We start from the raw sequence: 24,623 nt of genomic DNA on the forward strand, positions 1-24,623 counted from the left end.
GACTGCTTATTTGTCCCACAGACGAGCGGAGATGGAGCGGCAAGTACGCGGAGTGCAAGTTCTGCGGCCAGCTGTTCTACAAGAAGGGGCTGGCCACGCACGTCCGCGACAAGCATCTGCCCCCGGAGTACGTGCGGTGCGAGCTGTGCTTCAAGACGTTCCGCAGCCGGAACAGCCTCCGGAATCACCGGTCCGTCTACCACCGCGGCGCCGGCCCCTGAGCCCTTCGCGACGGCGGTAGTCTTGTCGCAGCCCTGCGGCACTGACCAGGGGCGCAACAACTAAATTTCCAAAGGGGGGAAATATACCTTTTTATAAAGAATCATCGATCCCCCATATTCAAGTGGGGGGTCCGGGGGCCCTTCCGTTGGAAAATTTGTATTTTCAAGGTGAAAAATGGTGCTATTTAAGCAGTTTTATTACCTAAAAATTGATTACACAGCACTTTCTTTGCCCCTGTTTGCCCCCACTTCAAGGTTTCAGAGGGGGGGGGGGGGCAATACCCTTGCCCCCCCCCCCCTGTTGTTGCACCCCTGGCGCTGACCCCCGCACGTATAGCCGCTACAGCCTGCGCGAGCAGGTCGATCATGCAGCGCCATGCGCACCTGTTAGTCTCTGCAACAAGAGCCTGCCTCGTCAGGAGCATGAGTATCTGTGCCAGTGAGGCTGGTGCTTCTAGCGCGGTGTCACCTCTAAACACAAGGAAGTGGACTGGCGCACAGTATTCTCTTCGTGCACAGGACAACTATGGAATTAGAGAGGTATCCGTAACATAAGAGGACAGAAAATTGAAGATGAAGGTGTAACGCAAGTCCCTTGAGAGCTTTCGGAAATCTGTATGGGCGTTTCATGTCTATAAATTGTTCTGAAAACACACGCTTCAGCTCTTTTTATTTTCCTAAAAATGCATTGAAAAAACAAAATACAGAAAACTAACTACTCATCCACCCTCAGAAATTCTTTAAGCTTATGTTAAACAGACACCACTTTTAAACCTTGAGAAGTTTTCAAATCACGTGCTTTCTTCTGAAGATATGCACACCGTATGTGTGCCTAGATAGGAGGGATGCTTAAGGGCTTTGAACTGATATGGCTGAGACTTAGGGAACTCAACTCCAAGAAGTTACCATTGAACATTAAAATCCATTCATGTGTTATTTGTTATCATTAATAATCCTTGTGAAATGTGATAACATGTGTTCTTTAAACACTTTATAGCATTTTCAACAAAATAAATAAGTTTCTAATTTCACATCTTGAAAATTGCTTTATAGTTATGCGAGTGTAAAATTTCATCACAGACTTCCGTATATCTATGTAATTCACAAAAGAAAAATAATGGTTATAAGAATTTAAAATAGTGATAAAATTTAACTATTAAATTTTTTTTTTAAAATAAATTAGGCTGGAAAATATATATAGATAGAGGCCACATTCTTGCATATGTTAACATGAATGTATGTTCATTCTTATCCCTGTATCATGAATTAAAATTTTTAATTTTTTTTAATATTTTCTTAAAATGATCCAGTGTTAAGTGTTGATGCCTAATACCTTGGTGGAGGTGGAATACAGGCGACGAGATGGCTGGTGATGAATTTGGGTGACTGTAATTATTGGGGTTTCTCAGAAAGTGTGCCCAGTGAACACGAGGTGGCGAATGTCCTCAGGGTTGTCACGTCACCAGTAGCATTGATGTAGGCAACATGTTTGCTGAATGATGAGGATATCCTGGGCGCTGCTAACTAAACAACAAAGACGTGAACACGAGATGGAGGTCGGTATTTAACTTAAAGTCCGTGGGCCTCATGGGCATACACATTCATATGCCCCGGTCGAGAGTAGTGAGTACGCTGCTTCACCTGTGGTCACCGCTGGGGATGTTTAGTGAAAGAGTGGACCGTCAACCTTACAGACTCGCAGCTATCTGTCAATTGACTGTCACGTCATGCCCAGGCGTGTTCCCTCGACGCGCTATGCCCCACTGACACTGGGTGTTTCACATGCACCGGTGGTACGGATGTGGCGGCAGCACATCATTACAGCCGTAGTGCACCTGAAGAGAGACAGCGGGTTGGCATCATTGTAAAACATTTTATATATACATATATTAGATTTAACGACTGTTGTGATGTTGATGATTCTCTTGTTGTATATTCAACAGTGTTCCGTGAATTTTGCAGTGTGTTTAGGTAATTATTTTAGTCAAGAAATATTATTACATTATTAGTGTATCAGGGGGAATGTAAATCTTACAAATATTTTGATGTGCTTTACTATTAAACAATATTAGGAAAAATGGTTTAAAATGGCAACCACTAGAATTAAAAATAATAAATTATATAAATACGCTCATCACTACTCACTGTAACGCTGTATGAATTCTGTTTTCATATGCTTACAGTGTAACATTTTCATTGCTCTTTCCTAATATGTTCCTCCTAGCATTGCTGCAGAGTTCGTGACGCAAAGATAATATGCATGGGGTCATAGCGTCATATTTTGACGAAGCCAACAGTTTAGCATTTTTCAGTGATAAAGTAGTGAGCTATGGCTTAGTTTGCCACGTTTTGGCCATGTGTATCTTTTAAATATAATTCTACTTGTTGGCCTCCACTTGCAAACTTGAATCAACCAACAACTGTTATGTCAATTTTCCAGCGCTAATGATAAAATTAAATTGGTTGCAGATAGATGTTTAGGCACATTTGAATTGTAGCATGCTAATATTGTTGCAAATTCTATTCAATTGAGTACCTTCATACGAATCGCCATTGAATCCATATCAAGGAAGATTATTGAATGACCAGAGACAATTGACATGCAATGTAGTTTTTTTTTTAATGTGTGTGTGTGTATCAGAAATATATATTTTTTTCATTTGCACCATATTAAAATTTAATTAATTAATTTTGTAATAAATATTTTGTGTAAATTAAATTATTAAAGTATTTGTTATATTTATAATTTTTTAACGGACATCTTACAACTAAATAGTATTGCATGTACAACTTTATTACTTTTTCTATCCAAACCTATGATCTACAATTTGTTGAAGTAAAATATATGAATACTATTTGTTTTATGAGTGTGCACTTAGTAAACCACACTGTGGTTTAATAATGAACATAAAAATCATATTTGAGAGAATGAGCATGCTCTTACAACCAGCAATGCTTTAGAATTAAGAATTTGACGTCGTACCGACCGAAGGCAATTAGCCCGGCCTCAGCCCGCAGTACTGGCTCCTGCTGGCGGAACGCACCCCTCGCCAAGTCTTCACCCAAATGAGACGAGCGGCGTAACCTTGGTGCATGGAGGGAGTGTCCCCCCCCTCCGCACGCCAACCCCTGAGGCAGTTCTGATCAGCTCGCGGCCCGGAGCGGACGTGCGCGTACCGTGGGGAGCCTTCAAGTTTTGTCTCTGATTCCTCACGACTGGTAACTATAGTCATCACCGAATACCTTTTTCAACGCAACTCCCCACGCGACTCCGGGTCGGTTTTTTTTCTACGGTGCAGGGATTAACCCGGCCGTCGCTACTTTCCAAGTCAAGCCACCGAGTCTAGGGGACACGCTGGGGCCGATCGACCCACTCACGGTTAGACGACAGAGCTAGCCTGGCGCCCTCCCGGAAAACACCCCAATTTTCACTTACAGCTCCTTAGACTCGCCGTGGGAATCGCACCCGAAACCCCGGCTGATGGCAAATTATATTAATGACCCTAAACCAAGTATATCTGAAATCTCTACAAATTATGACTTGGCCTTTGAACAAAGGGATGAAATTAACTCTTAATTGTCAAATATTTATTTTATAATGTTTGTATGAAATACAGGTAAACCTTCTTAAAATTTTCCCAGTCAAGTTGTCTTGTTTAGTAAGTTTTAAAAACTGTAGCTCTTGATCTGATTGATAACTCTCAAAACTTGAGAAACTTATTTACAGAGTTGTACTGTTCGAGCGTTTACTAGTATTTTCTGTGAAGAGTTAGATTAAACACTTGTCCAGCTTTCTGTTATTAGACTTAATAGTACAGTGAAAGGTCTTTAATTCAGTATTCTATGATTAGGCACATTCTATAATCCAGCACCAATTGAGCCGCTCGCATTCAGACCATTGCTGTTGACCATTGCCAGCCAGGTTGTATTACTACGCTGTGGGAAATTTTAGTTTTTCATTTCAGTTCCTAGCGAGTTACATTACACATTTTCATGTTTTCACATTTGGTATTGGAGTTAAAACTAAATTGAAGTTCGATAATCCAGCAAATTCGCCTATCCAGCATGGCCAAGGTCTCGAACTTGCCAAATTATAGACCTTTTACTGTAAAACATGAGCAAGTGCATAGCAGGCTATACACACGTCCTTGCATATGACCTATGCGAAATCGGTTTATAATTTAAATCTTACTCCTAATCTAAGCCAATGAAATTTTGCGATGTTTCCAATATCGGGTATATTAACTACCAAATGATTATCTCGTGACTTCTGACCAGCAGTTTGTGAACACAGCAGTTTTTCAAAACATATGTTTGAATTCAATTGGTTTATGTAAAATTCTTAGCTAACAATTCTAATCACGAAACCTTTTTTTTGTTTATAATTATGTACATTTATTGCTAGTGACTTTTCTAAGTGATGGCATTTTTTTTTTTTTAAAGCAGGAATTACCCGAGCATATTGTATCATCTGATCAGTTTCAAGCCACAAGATGATTGATGGATAACAACAGTTCTCAAGTCCCCTGCTTCTCTCTCATTTGCTGTTGCGTCTTGCTTCCGCATCAGAAATAAAATTAATTCGTTCCCCCCCTGTATGGACGACTTCTCGCCCGTTCACACGACGGGTCCTGTTTGCTGTTGTGAATCAGTAGGTTCAAAAACGTGGCGGTCGAATGTTGTGCACGCATCCTGCCGTTACTGTGGACCCGGCGATGGGTGCCGTGCTAACCAGGGCGTGTCGCTGTCCCCTGGCAGGTGGCGCGCAGCAGGTGACGTGCCAGGCGTGCGGCAAGCGGGTGCACAGACGCAGCTTCCGCAGGCACGTCAGGGACGTGCACAGCCCCGTGGCGCTGCAGCGGTGCGGCCTGTGCCACAGGGTGTACCGCACCAAAAACAGCCTGAGCAACCACGTCTCCAAGTACCACAGGTCCCCGGCCCGGCTGCCCGCCGGCCTCCTACCGCACCACTTCGCTCTCTGAATAAAAACCTTCCTGTCATCTCTGTGTTTTTTTTCATTTATCTCAAGGGAAACGTGAGAGCAGATGTGACAAACACGGAGTGTGGTTTCTTCGAGAAAAATTTAAAAATGGTTTCTGATGTACGTGTGCGCTGGCAGTGTTCTTCAACGACTCTCGTCGACACACAGAAGATCCGGGTGCCTGGTGACCGAACCCACTACTTAAACTCTCTATCAAGGCCTGTGACTATGCCAGGAATCAAGGATTCACTCAGGTGGTGAGACGTACTGCCAGATATTGCTATAGTACACTAGACCAATGATAGCCAACTTAACTCTTTTTTAAGGCCAGATATCTTTTTTCGAAATTTATCTGGGGCCAGGTACTTATAATTTAATATTTCATTTCAAAACATTTCTGTATGTCTCAAATGTTTTGTATAGTGACTAATGAATAAAATTTTGACATGTGATAACGTAAGAAAAAAATAATTTTTCTAAAAATGATATTTACAATAAACTAATAATTGTAGAAATAATTATTACTGAACAATGCAGAGTTTTCATGCATTAAAAAATATTTTTGAGTATTTCTGTTTGAATACTGTGGCTTCTGAACACTGTCCACTGACAAATTTATTCTACATATGTGCAAATAAAGATGGCTAATGCACGAGAGTAGGTATACATGATGATATTTATTTGTTGGGAGATCATTTAAGTGGGCCGCCCAAAACAATGTAGCAGGCTGGATGTGGCCTGTGGCTGCCAGGAAGCCACCACTGCACCAGGCAGTGAAGCTCGACTCTGGTGTCACGTTGGGTATAAGTGTCGTCCCAAACTTGTCTCAGGCTCTAGATCCTCAAGCTGTCTCTGTAGCCCGGCCTGGGTGTTGATCACCTCTACCGTCGTTTCTCTGCAAGAGGACACCAAAAACGTTCACAGAAAACTTACCTACAATAATTACAGCTTCGTAAAGTTTTTTTTTTACATTCATTTTAGTTATATTCTCTTTCATTTTCCAACAGCTCATCATTCTGGTATACTCGTAGAGACTATAGAGGGGAGACAGGCATGTCATGGGCTGGACGGTAGTAATTATGACCTACTAAACCAACAGACAGAGAGTTTTCTACTCGTTCAGTACATATTTTAAAATAAAAGTATCTATGACTGCCACAGAAAGTTTTGGCCTTTTTTTTTAAATCAAGATTCATCTTACAGTAGTTTAAGTTTCAAGTGATAGATGTATCTATACTATTTTCATTCATCTTCATGTATACATAAAATTAATACAAAGTAGGTATGTAAAATATGAATTATATTTTTTATAGTATACTGCTTATTAGTTATAAAATTAAGTTTGAATATCACTATTCATTGCTTAATCCGTGAAAATTCCCATTCCATAGTAAGCAAGTAATTTCTAATGTTTAAATGTCAGGTTATGTAATTTTTGGGTATTTAAAACCCTTTACAAACACAAACTGACAGATTAGATAAGTGTTACACATACACTCAAATAATATTCCTTTGTGTGCCACTTTCAGAAAACTTAGACATGATTCAAATTTATAGTCACTCCATTAGAAGGTGTATTTTCAATCTTGCATGTAAACATGAAACAAGGCCTTGTAAAGATAAAACTTGGTTAAATACTTAAATAATGATTTTCTTTATTAAGTTACATGTACTGTAGTTTTGTAGTACTGTTTTTTGTCTGTTAAATTTGTAGCTTCGTATTAAACTGGCATAATATAGTTAATTTTTTACTTCAAAACTAATGGATCAGTATTTAATTCTGTATTAGTACTTACAAATATGCATTGATGTAGATCTCACTAGAAGAGATTGCATTCGACGTTTTGGGCTCCACTCTACGTAATTTCATAGCACAGCGACCCGTCTGGATTCAGTTACCAAGGCGTGACGTTGCCCACTTGACAGACGAAAGAGTTCCAGTCATCACTCACTCTGACACACTCGCTCACACACACACGACTGATGCCGACTTAGGAGCGCGAGCGTAGTGACGCTGCAGACACTCTTCCCTCACCACGCCTGCATCAATTGCGAACGCCAAAGGAGAGTATCAAATGAAAGTAACTTTAGCGCACAATAAAAATTAATTTTTATGCTGTCAATGTCAAGCCCTGAAAATACTGAAAGAACCGGGAATCAGTTTTAAATTCCCTTTTCTTTCACCACATCAAAAGTAGCAGGAATTCCCGGTACTTACGGGACTGGGATTTCCCGGTTCTGAACCCTACCTTGCAGTGATGTGGTGGACTCATCTGTTGCAGTGTAGATCATGCCAAGTTTTGCATCTTGTCATTCAACATAAATTATATGTTTAGGTGATGACTTATGGCTATGACAAATTATAAAGCTTTTCATTTTTCCTTTTCTTTGTAATGTTAACATTAATCATATAACTGGTAAAAAAAAAATTTTATTTTGTGGATAATGCAAAAATCTGTTAAAAAATCTCATTGAATATGGACAGGCAACTCAGTGAGTCATTACCAAAATATTGTGGTGATGCATATCTTGTTTGTAAAACTCAGCAAGACTCCAAATGTTGCATGTAACAGACAGAACTGTTATCGTCGCCACCCTCTCTGCTAGGGGAGGGACACCGCGGCCGGGTAGTAGTCGCGCCGCTGACCCCCCGCGTGTGTGCCGCAGGGGAGCCTCCGTGGAACCACGTGCGGTGCCCTCACTGCCACAAGCCGGTGCACAGGAGCAGCTACCGCCGCCACCTGGAGGACCGCCACGCGCCCGTGGTGCTGCAGCGCTGCCGGCTGTGCTGCAGGGTGTACCGCACCAGGAACAGCCTGCGCACTCACCTGGCCGTCTACCACGGCGCCAAGTCCACCTAGAGACCGCCGTTCACGCGTCTGTGCCAGTGGTCCATTTCCCCCCTTGCTCGCAGTCCCGGCATCTACTACGTATAGTAGTATAGTAGTATAACATTTTATATCCTGGAATATAAAATATTCAAAACTTCATTGTTTTGAAATTCAAGCAGGTATATTATTTCTCTACAGCAATATCTACAAATTGTATCATATTATTTTTGCATGAGGATCAAATTTGATTTGTATATATGTACCTTCAATTAGTAGTCTCACCCAGTTAATTAATTTTTGGTGTTTTACTTCTTTAGGCACGTCATGAAATATGATGATCAGTGAATTTTTATGATGAGCGTGCACCGTGCAATGAAATTTTCACAAAATAAAGGCAACATACAAATAAAAGGCTAAATACAAATAAACACTATAAATGTGCTTTTAAATCTTATACTTTAGTGATTGATATTGAATACTGGTCCTTATACTTAAAAACATTTATTTATTGTGAATATTAGTGATATAAATTGTGTTTATAAACATTTTTAGGGTATTTTCAAGTTTATTTGGTATATAAGTGAGGTTAGGTTATACTTCTTAGGAGCGTTACGAAAAGAAAAAAAAATTGACAGGATGAAAAAGGCTACATACAAATTAAAAGTATATACGAGCACATAATAAAAAGATTTCATTATTATATTATGAATATTTGTGATAAAAATTGTGTTTATAAACTTTTTCATGTGTGTTGCTATCACAAGTATCCACCCTCTTTTAAAATAAATAATAAAATGTTAAATAAAATTAATTTATTTTATTGGGTAACAGAAATAGCACTGTCATTCATAATTAAAATAATTTTGTGATTCTTAGGTAACTTTAATTATACCTACCGATCTTTATAAGCTCTTTATTATTATTTGTATTTAAAGCAATTAAAAATTATTAGTGGTGATATTTATTTGATAAAAATCAGGAGGTGAATGATAAATAAGCATGATCTAAGTGTAAAATATGATGTAATGAGAATTGAATTCAAAGACTAGAATCCCAAATATTATAAACTAAATTGAAATTGTAATCTTCATTTTTAAGGAATTGGCAAAACATTTATTCTAACATTTTCTGCCTATATTTTCATGAATGAATTTGATTGTAAAACCTATGTGGCTGAGATAAGTAAAGTTATCATATAAGACTTTTAAAAAAGCACATTATATTTGCGTAGCAGCATTTTACTAAATAATTGCATGTTAACTAGTTTAAAAGGTTTATTGGTTAAAAAAAGGCAAAGTGTGATACATCTTAACCATTCCTACTTGAACATGACACTTAAAAAACAGTTACCAGTCATAATTTTTTGAGACAGACATTTCAAGTAATCACTAAAATAAATGGTAAAAACTGTATTCAAAAGTTGTTTTGGATGTGTATGTATTCCCTTTGTGGATAAAATAAAACTGTTCCTTAAAATTCATGTTCTGAAAATACATATTCTTCTGCCAGTATTTTTCCTGCATGTAATTTTATTTTGTTCTTAAGATAGTAGTATGGTTTTACGATATTTTCTTAAGTGTTTCAGTAGTTGAATATAATATTTAAAAAAAAATTTATTCTAAAAGTAAAATTAGGCTAGAAATTGAATATATACCCTTTTAAAACTAATTTATGCACATTGATAGGTTTATTATGCACACAGTTAGCAATTAGTTCATAGCCTAGCTTTCTATTGCAATTTTGTCTTGAAGTGGACATGATGAATGAGCAAATTCAGAGGATGGTTTTGCATTTATGAAACAATTATCCTCATGAAATTCAAACACCAACACCTTTAGTTGATGAGTCCTGTATTATTATTCTCATCAGAAACCATCAAAGCAATTTTGTGTCTGTCACCAGCTACAGTTATCTCAGAACGTTTCTTTAGTGACCAGAAAAGAAATCTCTTGAAACATGAACGTGTAAATATGCTTTTATTGATTTTTAATGTAAAAATATAATGTGTTGAATGCATCTCCAAAACTTGAATTTCTGTGTTATTGCTCATATAATATTTTATTCCTGATTCTTGAGATCTGTTTTCGTATTTGAGGCATTTCTTTTAGAATTGAATTTGAAATTTTGATTAGAAAAATAGGGATTTGAAACCATCACTGATAAAAAAGAGTATTTTTATTTTCTTAGTTCCTCAAATATTTAAATACTTTTAATAGCTGACTTACCTTTATAAACTGAGATAGAAATATAAGACTTAGACTAAATCATCTTTGTGATTATGTGTTCCTTGGCAGCCTATGTTCTCCAACTGCTGCCTGAACTCACTATCTGATTTGAGTTTAAATCTGGGAGATTTATAGCACACTTCCCCTATCCTACATCCTAAAATAAATCTTGTACCCGAAGTAGCCTACGACTCTGTGATTTGAAGCCTGGATTTATGATAGCGTTAGTGGTGGCGGCACTGCCCCTCGAAAGAAGACTCGGAAGATCCACCTACTGCCAATGGAGATTTTTCCGGTTTGTGCATGTCAGTGAAAAGGATTATGATTTTTTATTTTCCCCTCCACAATTCCCTGAAGGAAAATGGTCAAGCGAAATACCTTAACAACACACAGTTTAAAACCTGTTTACTATTGGCTTAAAAATTTTGTGCAGCAGATTTACGTTCCGAGACATCTACTGTGCCAGTTTTCAGCGTTGCTGCAGTCAAGCCTGGCTAACGAGCGTGCTGATTGGGTTGCAGGGCCGGCGAGGCCGGGCTTCGCCTCCTATCGGCCGTGCCCTTACTGCGGCAAGGTGATGCACAGGAACAGCCTGAGCGAGCACGTGCGAGACCGACACCTGCCGGCGGTCGCCGCGCGCTGCAGCTTCTGCGGAAAGGTGTTCCGCACACGCAACAGCCTCAGGGTGCACATGTCCACGTTCCACCGCGGCTGGAAGCAGGACTGAGCCAGCAGGCCGGGGGCCAGGCGCGTAGCTGGCATCCACAGCTACCAGCCACTGCAGTGAAATACTGGTGCAACATTGGTACTAAATAACCAAACTACTTTACATTGAACCGTCATTTAATTTAAAAATTCATTAATGTGTTTATCAATATCTACTTGAACAGGAGAACTACTTTAATTAAAGCTTTTACATATTTTTTTGTAATGATTTTTTTCCCTGTAAACATTTATTTCACCATAGTCCTTTCTTCATTTGAAGCCAGTTTAGGCGTTCACATCGGAGCTAGACATTTACGGTCACGAGAGATCGCCTGTGACGCGTGCAGCAAGAAGTTTAGAACCATAGGACAGCTTCAGTGTGCATCGATCAGTGTTCCGCCGACAGTGAAAGTCTCTGAGGAACGGCGGTCGGACATTTCTGCTGGATCCCTTCAACCGAACTGAGAGTTGTTTTTTCTCCAGGCCTTATTCAACGTTTGCATGAGATCCACTTCTGCCTTTCACATTTGTTTTACTTCCTCATTTTTCTTCTGTATTTGTGTTGTTTGTCCGAGTAGCATTTGTTTTTTTACATTTGTTTGGTGCCAGCCTATTTCACACTATGTCTGTTGGTTGGCACTTAATAAATATCTTGCTGATTAAATCTACAAGGTGGTTGGTATGTTATAAAAGTGAATAATTGGTGGAACTTTAGGACATTTTTAAAAATGAAGGATTTTGTATTTTTGTAAATTGATTTGCTGTTCCATAAGCAGGGTTGCTCCAGGGCCGGGCAATCGCCCGAGGCCCCACGACTTGCGGAACCTTGCGCCCGTCCACTTCCGCTTTACTTCCCCGTTCTGCTATTATTTTTGTAAAAATCCTGACGTTAATGGAACATAAAAATTAAATTTGTTATTAGAATGTAACATTTAGAGCAATAATCATACCTATTTCAGTTGATATTACTGTATTAGAAAAAAAACTTTCAAATATTTTATTGTGTCCTATGAAATACGTGATTTTACCAGAATTTGATTGTAAGAATTCATAAAACTAACTGGAGGATAATTTATTAGAACAAATTATCAATATTAGCAAAACAATTTTTGGATATGAAGTTTTATATTTTCTTAAAAAATGTTGTTTGAAAGAGTTTATTTTTCAAATTTTCCAGCGGAGGGCCGGGGGGGCTTTTCCATACTCCCCCCCCCCCTCCCCCTCAAGTGAAAACTTAGGAAAATGTCCTGCCCCCATAAAAGTAAATGCCCCAGGGCCCCACAAAGTCTAGGACCAGCTGACCATAAGCATAGTTGTAAAGTCTAAGAAATCATAATCAAGCAATCTAAGAATCAAATACTAAATTTGGCAATCAGAACGGGAATTGGTATCATTAGATTTTATGAACTAACCAACCATTACTTTGTCCATTGGTCTTCATCAGTAAAATTGATTATATAAAATTTCATTAATTTCATTTGTTTTTATATTATTTAAATATATTTGAGCACACTTTAGTTTACTATGTAACAACTACAGGGCCATACAGCTTATCTGAACACTTTGGTTATTTTGCTAATTATCTGTTATCATAAAATACATGTTAAAATATGAATCTGTGTTGGTCCTTATACGGTTAACTTTCTATTCTAATAGCTTCATGGTTCCCGGGTCGTTATTTGAATTCAGACTGATTTTTTACTCATTCCCAGCATCCGAACGCAAAAATTACATTTCTCACATGAAGTCTATTTTCAGCATTCTTTAGCTCACAATTGACATTTTGGTTTATTGAATTATTGATATTACTCATTTTACTAGGCAGAGGTTTTACGAGAAAAAATGATATCACAGAAGTGTAAGAACTTGTATTGTTTTGTAACCTCCGCCCTCTTATGTTGTACAAAAAGATTTAGTATTGTGATTGAATGAAATTACAACACTATAACAATTTTACTAAATGTCAGCTGCTCACTGTTTTGTTTATTCAAGCTCATGATACCCCAGTTAATGATTGTCTATTGCATTTGTTGATGTTTGAAATAATTTTTATGAATCTGCTTATTGTTTTTATATTTAAAGTCACTTAAATTAATAACTTCTTATTTTCAGCCCTTTGGCTAGGTTTACATGTATATTCTTTTATTTTTAATCATTTATTTACTGTACTGCATTATTTTTACTTTGCTTTCGTATAGTGATTATTCGCGAAGCTACTCAAAGTCGTGATGATTACATTAATAACAGTGCGTGAACAATGAACTCAAGCCTCTCTCGCAATAATTCTAGCAATGTGTAAGAAAGACCAGGAGGGGAAGAATTGTATTGGGAATTCCCTGAGAACTCTGGAACTTTTTCATTAGTAAAATGTGGCCTGATTGGCCATTTCATGTAAGCTGTGTTTTTATTGGCTGGCTGCCTGCCCCCTCCTCTCATGCTTGGGTGGACGTAGCCTAAGTTCTCCTCCAGTTCATCGTTAACTTGGCCGAGGCGGCAAAGCCGCATGTCGCTCAACAACCAAAAACAGAAAGGTGGAAGGGAATAAATTTCAGCAATAATTTCTTGAATCTTTTATTTGCTGGAACACGCCATCGTAGTTTCCAGTCAAATCATGGTCAGTAATTCAGGGCTGTCGTCAACTATAACTTGCAGTGCCTCATAATTTTGTTTACAAGTTTTTTTTTTTTTTAAAGTCATTATGTTGTGTAATGCAACAGGTGGGACACAGGCTATGTTCAAGATGATTTTTATGCCATTTTGGACAAAAGTGAGTGTCAAAATGGGATTTTAAAAATTTTAATTCAACTGCAGTGCACTAAAAGTTAGTTTTACGGTTTGTTTCAGGTGCCTGCCTCACGGAGTACTGCAGGTGCTCCTTCTGCGGCAAGTACTTGCACAGGACCAGCTTGTCAGTTCACATCCAGGACAGACACTTGCCCCCGCAAGAGATCACCTGCGGAGTGTGCTTCAAGAAGTTCCGCACCAAGAACAGCTTCAAAGTGCATCGTTCGCTGTACCACCGCAAGTGAGCGCCGTAAAGCAACTGCGTTCGTGCATTTCCGCCAGACACAGGGTGTTGTGGTGCATGCCTGAAATGAATTTAGTGTGAACATTTTCCAGACATAACTTTTAATGGAGAAGAAAGGTGTAGTTTTTTTTTTTTAAATATTGTACAAAATATTATTTTTGGTTTGGTTAATTTTTATGATTTAGTAATTCAATGTTTCTCCGCAGGATTTTTGGAAAGAAGGTTTGTTGCATAACTGTATTTTGTATATTATCAGAAAAATTAGCCATAGAGAATTGGCACAAAATAATAATAAATAATGATATGAGAGAGGATATGCCAGTCACTTTTTTTTTCTAAAGTCCTGTAGAATTCAGTGGAAGTATATTTATCTTTCTCAACAGTTTTACAAAAATTTTGTCAAGTAAACAATGTACATGGGTTTCTTTTTCACTGTTATCAAGAAATAGAGAAATTCCTTACGTTAAAAATTTATTGGGCATTATTTACACACAGTTGTTACTGTTATTCTTATATGATAAATCATCTGACTCTGTGAATTATGAATTATCCTTAAATTTTTTATTTTATTTTATAAATATGGAAGAAAAATATAAACTATTTAAAAACACTCAGGTTTCAATTAAAGAAGGAGCTTAAAAATTAAACTAAAGGTGAAGGAAGGGGGTGACACTTTAACTTAACAAAATTTATACAATGCTAATACATTTTAGTTTACATAGGTACCATTTTATATGTATACCAATCTACATTGTGAAAAACCACATAAATGACTAGTAAAAGCTGTACAATTTGTTAAGTGTTACTGATATAAATAAATTTTAATACAAATTTCTATACCAAATAATACTGTATTCGAGGGAGGATTTGGAGTGGTCATTTTTGTCAGTCTGTATAACTTTATTGGGCTGCCCGGAGCCAGGACAGGTCTTCCCACAGCAATAATTATACTCAGAAAAATGCCACTAGAGAAAAAAACTCTCTTTTCAGCTTCCAGAAGTGTTAACCTCTACTATACAGTCAGCCAGTTACGGTTCTGCAGCTTTGAGAGACCCCACCTATCTTTAAACGAAAAGTCAGTAATTTGCCAGGAATTTTTTCCTTGTTAACATTATCTGGCACTTTTCACATTCATAAATCATTCTATAGGCCTTTTATTTGCAGATGACTTGGTAATCTTTAGAAAGATTTCTTCCATACACAATTGTTTCCTTTTCCAAGAAGACATTTCCAAAATTAATAAATGGTGTAAAACAAATCTTGTGGACCTTAACAAAGATAAAATTTAAATCTTTAGTTAACAAGGAAACTACACACTATTAGGTATGTTTATAAATTAGACAACTCTGAAATTTCAGTTATTCCTTTTATCAAAGATCTTGGCATCATATTAGAGTCTATATTATACTGCCATCAAGATGTCAACTCCTTAGTTTCCAGTTCCCAAAGAACTCTAGCTTTAATTAAATTCATTACATTCTATGCCACCAATATCCATCCTATTCTGACACTTTATTAAGACTTTTAAGATAAAAATATTCAAAAGAAATTACTTAAAATTATAAGTAATAAAATTTATTATAATCCTAACCTAGTTTCATTGTCTGAATGCAGAGCTTATTTAGATTCACTTTTTGTTAACAGCTGTTACAATTCCAAACTAAACTGACAATACTTGTAAAGAGTACCACAGTTTAACAGTCAATTACAGTCTCCATTATGTACATTATAAAAAAAATTAAATTATGTATAGATTTGTAAACAACTTAAATAAATTAGCTAAATATGTATAAACTTCTTATTTTTTGGCACTTCAAAAGTTTGGTAAATTGTATATATTTATTCCTTTGTACTTGAATTAAAATTTGTATGTGTAGAGTTCTTTGTTCTATTAATTAAATATATATTACATTTTACTTGAGTACCTATGTTTTGTTATCATATCCATGTGTTATTTGGTATTTGTCTTAGTTGTGTTATATAACATTTGAATTTTTTTTTTGTGTTGTTTAATCTGGTTTATTTTCGTTAGTCCTGTCAGTAGTTTTATGTTTTGTCCATTCTGCATTTGTTGTGCCTATCACTAAAGTTAACCAGTCTTAACTGTTGCTAGGCATGTCAAATAAAACAAATAAAAAAAAAAAATTATGGGGCATGGGTTGGCACTCACATGTTGTGTTGAGGACACGGCTCGACATCTCCCTAACACAACACTTTACTTTTGCCAAAGTCGCAGTCGCAGGGGGTCAGCCTTCTCCAAACCTCTTCTCCTGGATCGCTGGTTGACACAAGCATGCCTTGTTGCAGGCTGAGTGAAGTGGTACAGTAGCAACACACCGGACTTGCATTCCACCATCAGTAATTTACTGTATACCATGGCAGCAGTAATTAACAATATACCTACCACGGCAGCAACAATTTACTCTATACCATGGCAGCAATAATTTACTGTATACCATGGTAGCAATAATTAATTGTATACCAAGGCAGCAATAATTTACTGTATATCATGGCAGCAATAATTAACATATACCATGGTAGCAACAATTTACTTTATAACATGGCAGCAATAATTTACTGTACACCAAGGCAACAATAATTTACGGTACACCATGGTAGCAATAATATACTGTATACTATGTCAGCAATAATTTAATGTATACCATGGCAGCATTATCGAATACTATGGCAGCAATAATTTATTGTATACCATGGCAGCAGATTTCTTCATCAGGTTCCTTGCACTGAATTGTTAAGATTATCCATTTCTCACGGCCTCACTGCCGACGAAACGTTAAGCCCACGGATGAAAAAAAAATTCTAAAATAAAGACTGATCGGCCTGTGTCACGGTTCTGTGTGCAGCCCGCTGGGAGACGGCGGGCCTGGGGGCCTGTCCGTTCTGCGGCAAGCCGCTGCTGCGCAAGAACGTCAAGAGGCACATAGCGGACCGCCACGCGCCGCCCGCCCAGCTCCACTGCGCCCTCTGCGGCAAGCTGTTCCGGAAGAAGAACAGCCTGCAGAGCCACGTGTCGCGCCGCCACAGGATCACTGCCTGTCGAGAGTAACTGTACTGCCACATGTGCGTCCATCCATCTACAAGTTGTTACATGTTTACCTACAGCAATTGGCTTTTTGTGTGCTCTACTATCCGTTAAAAATATCTTTTTTTCTCTTGCTAGTTACAAATTTGAGTTATTGGCATTATTTTTAAATTTGTATTATAAAAACCATTCAGTTCTTTGTATTTTTTTCCAACAAATGTTTCACATACTTAAATTTATTTATCACCGTATGGTTGAAATAAATAAGGTTAATAATTTCTGAATCGTTATTTTTTTCTGCCTCTAAATTAACAAAAAAAATGGTAACCATGTTTTTTTTTTTTTTTTTTAACTTTGGTGTTTGTCTATTTGGGTATGGCTATTGAATGTGCTGCTATAACATTTGATATATTTTACCATATTATATATTGTTAGTTGTTTATTAAAGTTTTAAACTAACACACTGTGCCTTGACATATAAAACTTTTTTTTATATTTTGCATTTGAAGATCAATAATGCTATTTGGTAAGCTCATTCATCAGAATCATTTAAATAAAAAGATTTTCTCCTTTTGGAACATGATTGAAACACCTTAATGATGCAGTTTTCAAAAGATAACTGTAATTTAATATAGAACTAGTGAAATACAAATAAATTTTTATTCTGTTCCTTGTATAGTGCTGTGTATGTTGATATAAATAAATCTGACATTACTTGTATAATAGCACTAGTTTTTTTTTTTTTTTTTGCTTAAACCTTTCATATATCTTTTACTGTCCATTTGTCCAGATAACTGACAGGTATTTGCTTTTTTCCCTGTAAGTCGAGTCACCACGCGGGATGGTTGTGATTGCCAGGCAGTCACTCAATGCAGTCTGTACCTAGCTGCGGAGGAACGGAACCACACATGTACTAACAGAGTGCTTGCTCTCCCCAGGTTACTGCCTTCAGAGGGAGGGGGTGTATCGCCAGTGCCCTCTGTGCGACAAATTGGTGCACCGCAAGAACATCAGCCGCCACATTCACGACATCCACCTGCCAACGGCCATGCGATGCTGCTTCTGCCACAAGACTTTCAAGTCGAAGAACACCTTGCAGACCCATGTGTACCACTTCCACAGGGAGACAAGGCATCGGTAACGAGAGACACCCCCACATGTGGGATGGAACGCGTGGAACATTCCCACTCTGGAGGAGCTAACTTACTCGTTGGCAACTAAGTGCTTTAAAATGTTATTTTTGTTTACTACTTTTGCCAAAAATGTATTTTGAAATGTTGTAGCATCACAAAGTTTCGTCTGTCAGCAATAAAAATAATTTATACCAGACCATATCTTATTTTAATGCATATATATATATATATCTGTTTCATCTTGTTTTATTAGCGAGCTAAGTGCCTTTATTGTAAATAAACGCTAAACCTTAATATGAATTATGTATGTTATGTTCCATATCTGTGACATCTTTGATATGATATTGTGATGGGAAGATAATTTATTAATTTTTTTTTATTGACTTTCAATGTGTAAACTATTGATTATATTATCCTCAGAGCTGCGGTTACTGCATGTGTACGTGAGGTAGCAGACAGCTCCACAGCTGTATTACTGTTGCTTGAGGTCTTAATATAAATTTTAGAAGCAGTGGCCACTATAACCAGAACTTTTCTTCTCACCCTATTATTTGCCTTGAAACTCGGGCATTTCCGAATGTAGATCAAGCAATTAATCTCTGCACCACCTGGTACGGTAAGGGAGTGTGTGTATTTCAGCATCTTGAAAAGATGGCTTGGAGCTGGTCAGAGGCCACATTGTGTATCTTTGGAAAGGACTGAAGGTAGGGTTCACAGTGCTTGACCTTGCAAAGCTCAAGACGACGTGATCTCCAAGATTACGATGGGCTTCGAACCACTGGCTGCTCACGAATCAAGTGTGCCTGAGTTTGGGAACGAACCATTGTCCGTTGCCCTGCCGCGCAAGTGCCTTCGTGGGCGCGGCCACACGGTACCTGTGTTAGTGTGTATCATCTCTGTCTGCTCCTAACTGCTAGCCACTCCGCTTGGGTGCGCATTGCCATGTGCTTGCGGCTTGCACTGGAGTTAAAGAGAGACTCATCGGAGCGTAACGGAAAACGAGAAAAGAAAGACTCAAGAGTGGTGAGCTCGATGGTTGTGATTGGAGAGGGGGAGGGAATAACGAACAGTATAGAGAGTCAGATATCTGTAACTCTCTGCTGGATTTTTTTCCCCGTGTTTGTCACAGTTGCAAACCTCCCTGTGTGTACTGTATTGTTTGGTTTCGTCGTTAAAGTAAATTATTGAATTATTTTTATAGCTGATGTCAAGTTTTTCTTTTATTCTTTTTATTGGCACCGATAACAAGGTCATTATAGACTGTAACACATGATAATGCAGGCCAGGAATGGTGAGAAAGGAATGGATAATTGTTCTGTATCTCTACAATAAGGTGTTCTTGAAAGTACCTACTACTCTGTTCTGAAACTCCAGGATTGCACGCATGCTTACTGCCTGTAGTTGTTATGTGAATTGGCTAAAATGTCATTGTAGTTTTATATCTCATTGGAACTTGTTTTTATGGCAGCCATGCCTAGAAGTTAAGTCAATGTATGGTTTTCTCAAGTAGTAGTTGGCGCTCCTCGTGGACTGTGAACGCCACGCTCACACTGGTTCCCGTTCTCACCCCCAGCGACGGAGTCTGAGGGCGGCGAGGGGTGGAGCAGGCTGCCGTACTGCCGGTGCAGCGTGTGCGGGAAGACGATGAAGAGGACCAGCCTGCGGACGCACGTGCGTGACAAGCACCAGCCGAGCGCGGACATCCGCTGCTCGTACTGCGGCAAGGTGTTCCGCACCCTCAACAGCCTGAACAAGCACCGCTCCGTGTACCACCGCCAGCAGCGCCTGGGTGCTGGCCCCTATAGCCGCCCGTCCGGCATCTGGCCCCAGTAGCAGTGTTGCCAAGTGCAGTAGCGTCCCGTTAATCCAGGCCCCGCTCATCCGGACACCCGTCAATTGGGACAGAATTTAAAATGTACTGTGGTTTTTTTTTGTACCATGCAGTTAATCAATTTTGAAAATTAGTCACGCTAAGATGTTTTGTTCGTAGGTTAAAAACTTAGGTCTGCGTATACAGTAGTTTTTGAAACCAACATGAAGTTGAAGTTATATTTATGAAGTTAAAAAAAACATTGATTTTCATATTTTTACTCACCCAAAACTTGTATATATGTGCATTTTAAGGCAAATTCTGTTTCATTGGGACATTTTCTGGTCCCATCAAGTCCGGATTAGCAGGACTCTACTGTACTACAGATTTTATTGTCTTTATTGAATGAGACTATGGAGCGTTATTTCTTTATTACAGAAACGAGGAAACTTGAGACAAAGTATAAAATAGTGGGCGTCTTACCATCTTTTTTTTTGTAGACATCCACAGTAATTGTTTGCAAGAGGCTAATAATTACAATGATATAATTGCACGGAGAGTGGAAACTGTTCATTCACACTGTTGATCAGAGTCCAGAGATAAAGAAATACGCTTAGGTATTTTAGTTTTGACATTTACAGGACAGGGCGATGCTTCATTCACTATTGATTATTGTGTTTTGAGGAAAACAGTATAAAAACACGGTATTTTATGCTTCATCATCAAAGCTTTTTGTAAATAAATAAATGCTCAAAATATTTAGAGACTGAATATTAAGATATTCATCTCGGGGCAAGATTGAGAAAAGAAATTTCTTGATTGGTTGTAGATAATTTACAAAAATTTTGCGTGGAGTGTGAGAATGTACTGAATTAATTAGTAGTACTCACTCTTAGATGGGATAGATTACTTAATCAGAGAAATTGAATGGACCCATCCTTATGTGAAACCAATGGCGGTATAAAGATGCAGTTGGCAGCAATGAGTTGGCAAACCATTTATGTATTTGGTGTACAGTTTAACACTACATACATGGAAGGCAGTATTGTAAGCAATCACCAGTATAAAAATTGCATCTTTGCAGGAGAAAGCCTAGTGTTATTTGTGGTTTAATAAATCAAAATATGTGATAACGGTTAAGCAACGATTCTGATGTGGAAAGTATCAAAGGTTGATGTGAAAAGATTAGAGAGACTGGCTGAAAGTGTTAGTGATGGACAAAGAATTAGTGCATGTGAAGAGAGATGCAGTGCAGAAAGATTTTTTTATGCGATATTCAACCTCAAATCCTGAAATTAATGGTTGCAGTCAAGAATAGCAGATTGATGATTAAGTAACATGTTAAAAAAAGCATGACATTTCTAAGGTTACCAAATGGAACACATGTTGAGGTAATCTAATGTCATAACAAAGACTTCATGAGTGTAGAATAAAAATGAAGCTGAAGCAAACATTCTGTTTTTCCCTAGCATGTTGCTTATTTTAAAAATTTTTTGTAACAAGGGAAAGACTTATTGCTCATCCTTTATTTCTGTAGTAGCAGTATTATAACAGTTGAAGCATTAAAGGGGTTGGTTTCACAGCTGGTAGAGCCGGAGCAAGAAGGAGAGGGGTGTGTTTCAGTCGCTTGCCAAGGGAGACTGGGATTGTATCCTTGAGGTTATACTACAAAGAGTCAGAGCAAAGGGATATTTTCACAGAGAATGGGAAACAACAGTCATGCAAATACGCAAAACAACAACTATGTCTCTGAACAGCTGAAATACATGTAGTATGGTGACTGTTGAAAATGTGTTCCAAATACTATACGGCTCAGAAGCCAACTGATAAAATCCTTTTTATTTAATATCTATTCCAGACCCAACATTAGTAAGTATGGTCATTTATCTTAAATCTGTAAGATTGTAAATAAATAGTTTTCTGAAAACATTTATTTTTACTTTTATTTCATCCTCAGCTCCTACTTGTCAAGAAACCAAATTATATGAACTAATATTTTTAAGATGTGATCTCTCAAGAAGTATTTTGGATAAAATTTCAACAAAATTGTATTGCAACGTACATCTACAGAAATATCACTGTATGATTTTTTTTTTTTTTCGTGAAAGAGACTTGCCATTTTTTATAGTAAATCTTCATTCTTAACACTTTATAACTATTAGTTGTTTTTTTTATGGTGGTCGCAAACGTTAAGCTCTTTGAGACCAGGCAGTTATCCTAGGAGTTTTGCGTGAACGAAAAGGTAAAATTGTAAACAGAACATGTATAGAAATCAGAAAACTTTAGTTTAGGTTTTTGAGTACCTTTACGCTCATGTTCTCCCCCCAATAGCTGACCAAGTTAAGGTGTCCTACCAGGCACGCTAGTCAGCTTGTGATGGGAGAGCTTGGAAGTGATTTTCTGCAGCAGCAGATGATTTTCATTTATGTTAGATTCAGTAAGGTAGTATGTAAGCAATGTCCTTTGAAAGGGTAACATGGTGAATTGATTCAATTAGGCATTATTAACATATAGCACCTGCATCCTACATACATGTTCTCATTTTTGTCTATTATTTTTTTTTTTTTATTTTTTTTTTTTATTTTTTTAGTGCCACCCAAACAGTTGTAAGGCCAAACCAGACTGACTGTACACAAGGAAGAAAATAAAAACTCACCCAACAGTAAAAGATATTTTATAAAATTAGTGAAAACAAGGAAAAATCAGAAGAATATAAAAAATCTACAGTGGAGATCCGCTAATCCGAACTAATTGGGTTCGAGACCTGTTTGGATTACTACATTGTGGATTAGCCCAATGATTCCATAATGCAACAGCATGTACACTTGTACAAGCTTAAAATCCCTTAACATGTTGACAAATAAGTCAAGATATCAAAAATAATTTTTAAAATACAAAAAAAACTAGTTTTTTTTAAATATTTTTTTTTATCCTATACATTTTCTGATTAGCTGAATTTTTTGATTAGCAGTACTCCACTGTATTTATAAAAACTTGTGTTCTAGTTAACAAAACTAGTGATTCCAAAACTACTTTCACAAGCCACCCTCGTAAAAATATGTGTTATTAAATAAACCAATTACGCTGGGCTGCTGATGCGTGCGTCAGAGCGAATGCTTGCCATCAGGAGTGTAGTGAGCGTCCTTCCAGGGAAAGAGAGTTACGAATGTTGGCACACGGGCCAGACAGCGAGAGATCGCTGGCGAGACCTGGGCCTTCAGGATCCGGGAGGTGTGGCTGGCGCGCCCCTAGCAGCCGTGTCAACCAGGGCGCTCCTAGCGGACGCACGGCCATGCACCCCACCGAGTCGTGTGTGTTCGGTACACGACCTTTTCGGCCCGGGTTTTGACAGTTCCTTTTTCCAGTGTGTGTTGGTTCCCGTGCATCGACGAACTCAAAACACCAATACGACGTGGCAGTGCCGGAGAAGCACGCAGGCAGACCTGCGAGCCAGGGCCTTACCTGGAAGGGGACCTGATGTGGGTTTCGCTCTGTTGTACGTGCAGTGCGAGCTCATTGGTTTACTTCAACGACTCTGTTTGTGGGAGGCTGGTGTGCAACAGTAGTTTCAGAATCACGAGTTTTTGTCCATGAATTTTTATATTAATTTTAGAGTACTAAAGTTTCAAAAATTGAACTGAATTCGAAGGTGAGTTGCAGTCCTCGAGTAGATATTTTTTTTTTGTCGTTCCTCTATGTTGAGTTTTTTTTCTTAGCATTAGGGGGTGTATTCGCCCCTGGTGCACTATGCAGCTGGCCTGGCAGTCAGCCCACGGTTCTAACACGGCGCGCACGGTGTGTCCCGCAGGCCGGCCAGAGCAGGCCCCCCCCTTCCCCTCGGGAGTGTTCCTGGAGGACGGCGTGACGTACTGCCGCTGCCAGGCGTGCGGCAAGGTGATGAGGCGCTCCAGCCTGCGCGTCCACATCCAGGACAAGCACCGGCCGAGCGCCCTCATCCCCTGCACCTTCTGCAAGAAGGTGTACCGCACCCAGAACAGCCTGCAGAACCACATGTCCGTGTACCACCGCGACAAGCGCCAGGAGCCCCTCTGAACAGGCGGGATCCACACTCAGTTGTGAAGCAACTTCCCTTATTTTCATTCACGTGGCAGAATATTGGTTAAATATAGTTTAAACATCAGCATCTTAATATTAACAAATAAATATGAAATGTGTACTTGAAAGTATAGAGTACATACACCCATTAATAAAAAAAGTGAAACATTTTGTGGAAAGGGGGGGGGGGATTTCCTACTCTTCCCCCCCTCTCTCCTATCACCCCTGCCTCTGGGTGCCGTCTCTCCATGCATCTGCCTTGTGGTCTGAAGTTCTTTGGTTTCTGCAAGGACTGACGAGCACAGCAACTCTCGACTGACCTGACAGTGATGCTGTACGTACATCCCTTCCCTGAGCGGCAGCTATCATGAAGAAATATATAATTCAGTGAAACCAGTTTTAATTTTTTTTTTGTGGTCTAGTGAAATGTAAGCAAGACTGACTTTCCCTCGAACTATCCTTTGAAAAGTTTGAAAAAAGGAAATTATAAATTTACTCGTTATCAACATCTGCACTTTCAAACTGCGACACTATGTATGTATATATAAAAAAATAATACCGAGGCCTTTTAATGAAGGTATTTAAAGCAT

At 38.4% G+C, this 24,623-nt stretch overlaps 1 protein-coding gene across 13 annotated transcripts in view; it reads left to right on the plus strand.

Annotated features, from left to right (window-relative positions):
* The window catches only part of LOC134534020 (protein abrupt-like), a 354,312-nt gene that overhangs the window by 306,271 nt on the left and 23,418 nt on the right, over positions 1–24,623 (plus strand). Inside the window, exons 6-7 of one of the 13 annotated variants that reach the window (XM_063371959.1) lie at positions 19,741–19,838; positions 23,786–23,857. The exons of 5 other annotated variants lie outside the window; for them this stretch is intronic. In XM_063371959.1, the coding sequence (XP_063228029.1) occupies positions 19,741–19,838; positions 23,786–23,842 (155 nt within the window). In that variant the 3' untranslated portion in view covers positions 23,843–23,857. Of the gene's footprint in view, positions 1–21; positions 237–3,232; positions 3,321–10,779; positions 11,635–13,807; positions 14,306–17,972; positions 18,172–19,740; positions 21,907–23,785; positions 24,195–24,623 lie in introns of those variants that run through there. 7 more of the 13 variants (XM_063371944.1, XM_063371934.1, XM_063371931.1 and 4 more) reach the window with 7 other exon arrangements.

The sequence above is a fragment of the Bacillus rossius genome, chromosome 7 (assembly GCF_032445375.1).
Source record: "Bacillus rossius redtenbacheri isolate Brsri chromosome 7, Brsri_v3, whole genome shotgun sequence".
NCBI lineage: Eukaryota > Metazoa > Arthropoda > Insecta > Phasmatodea > Bacillidae > Bacillus > Bacillus rossius.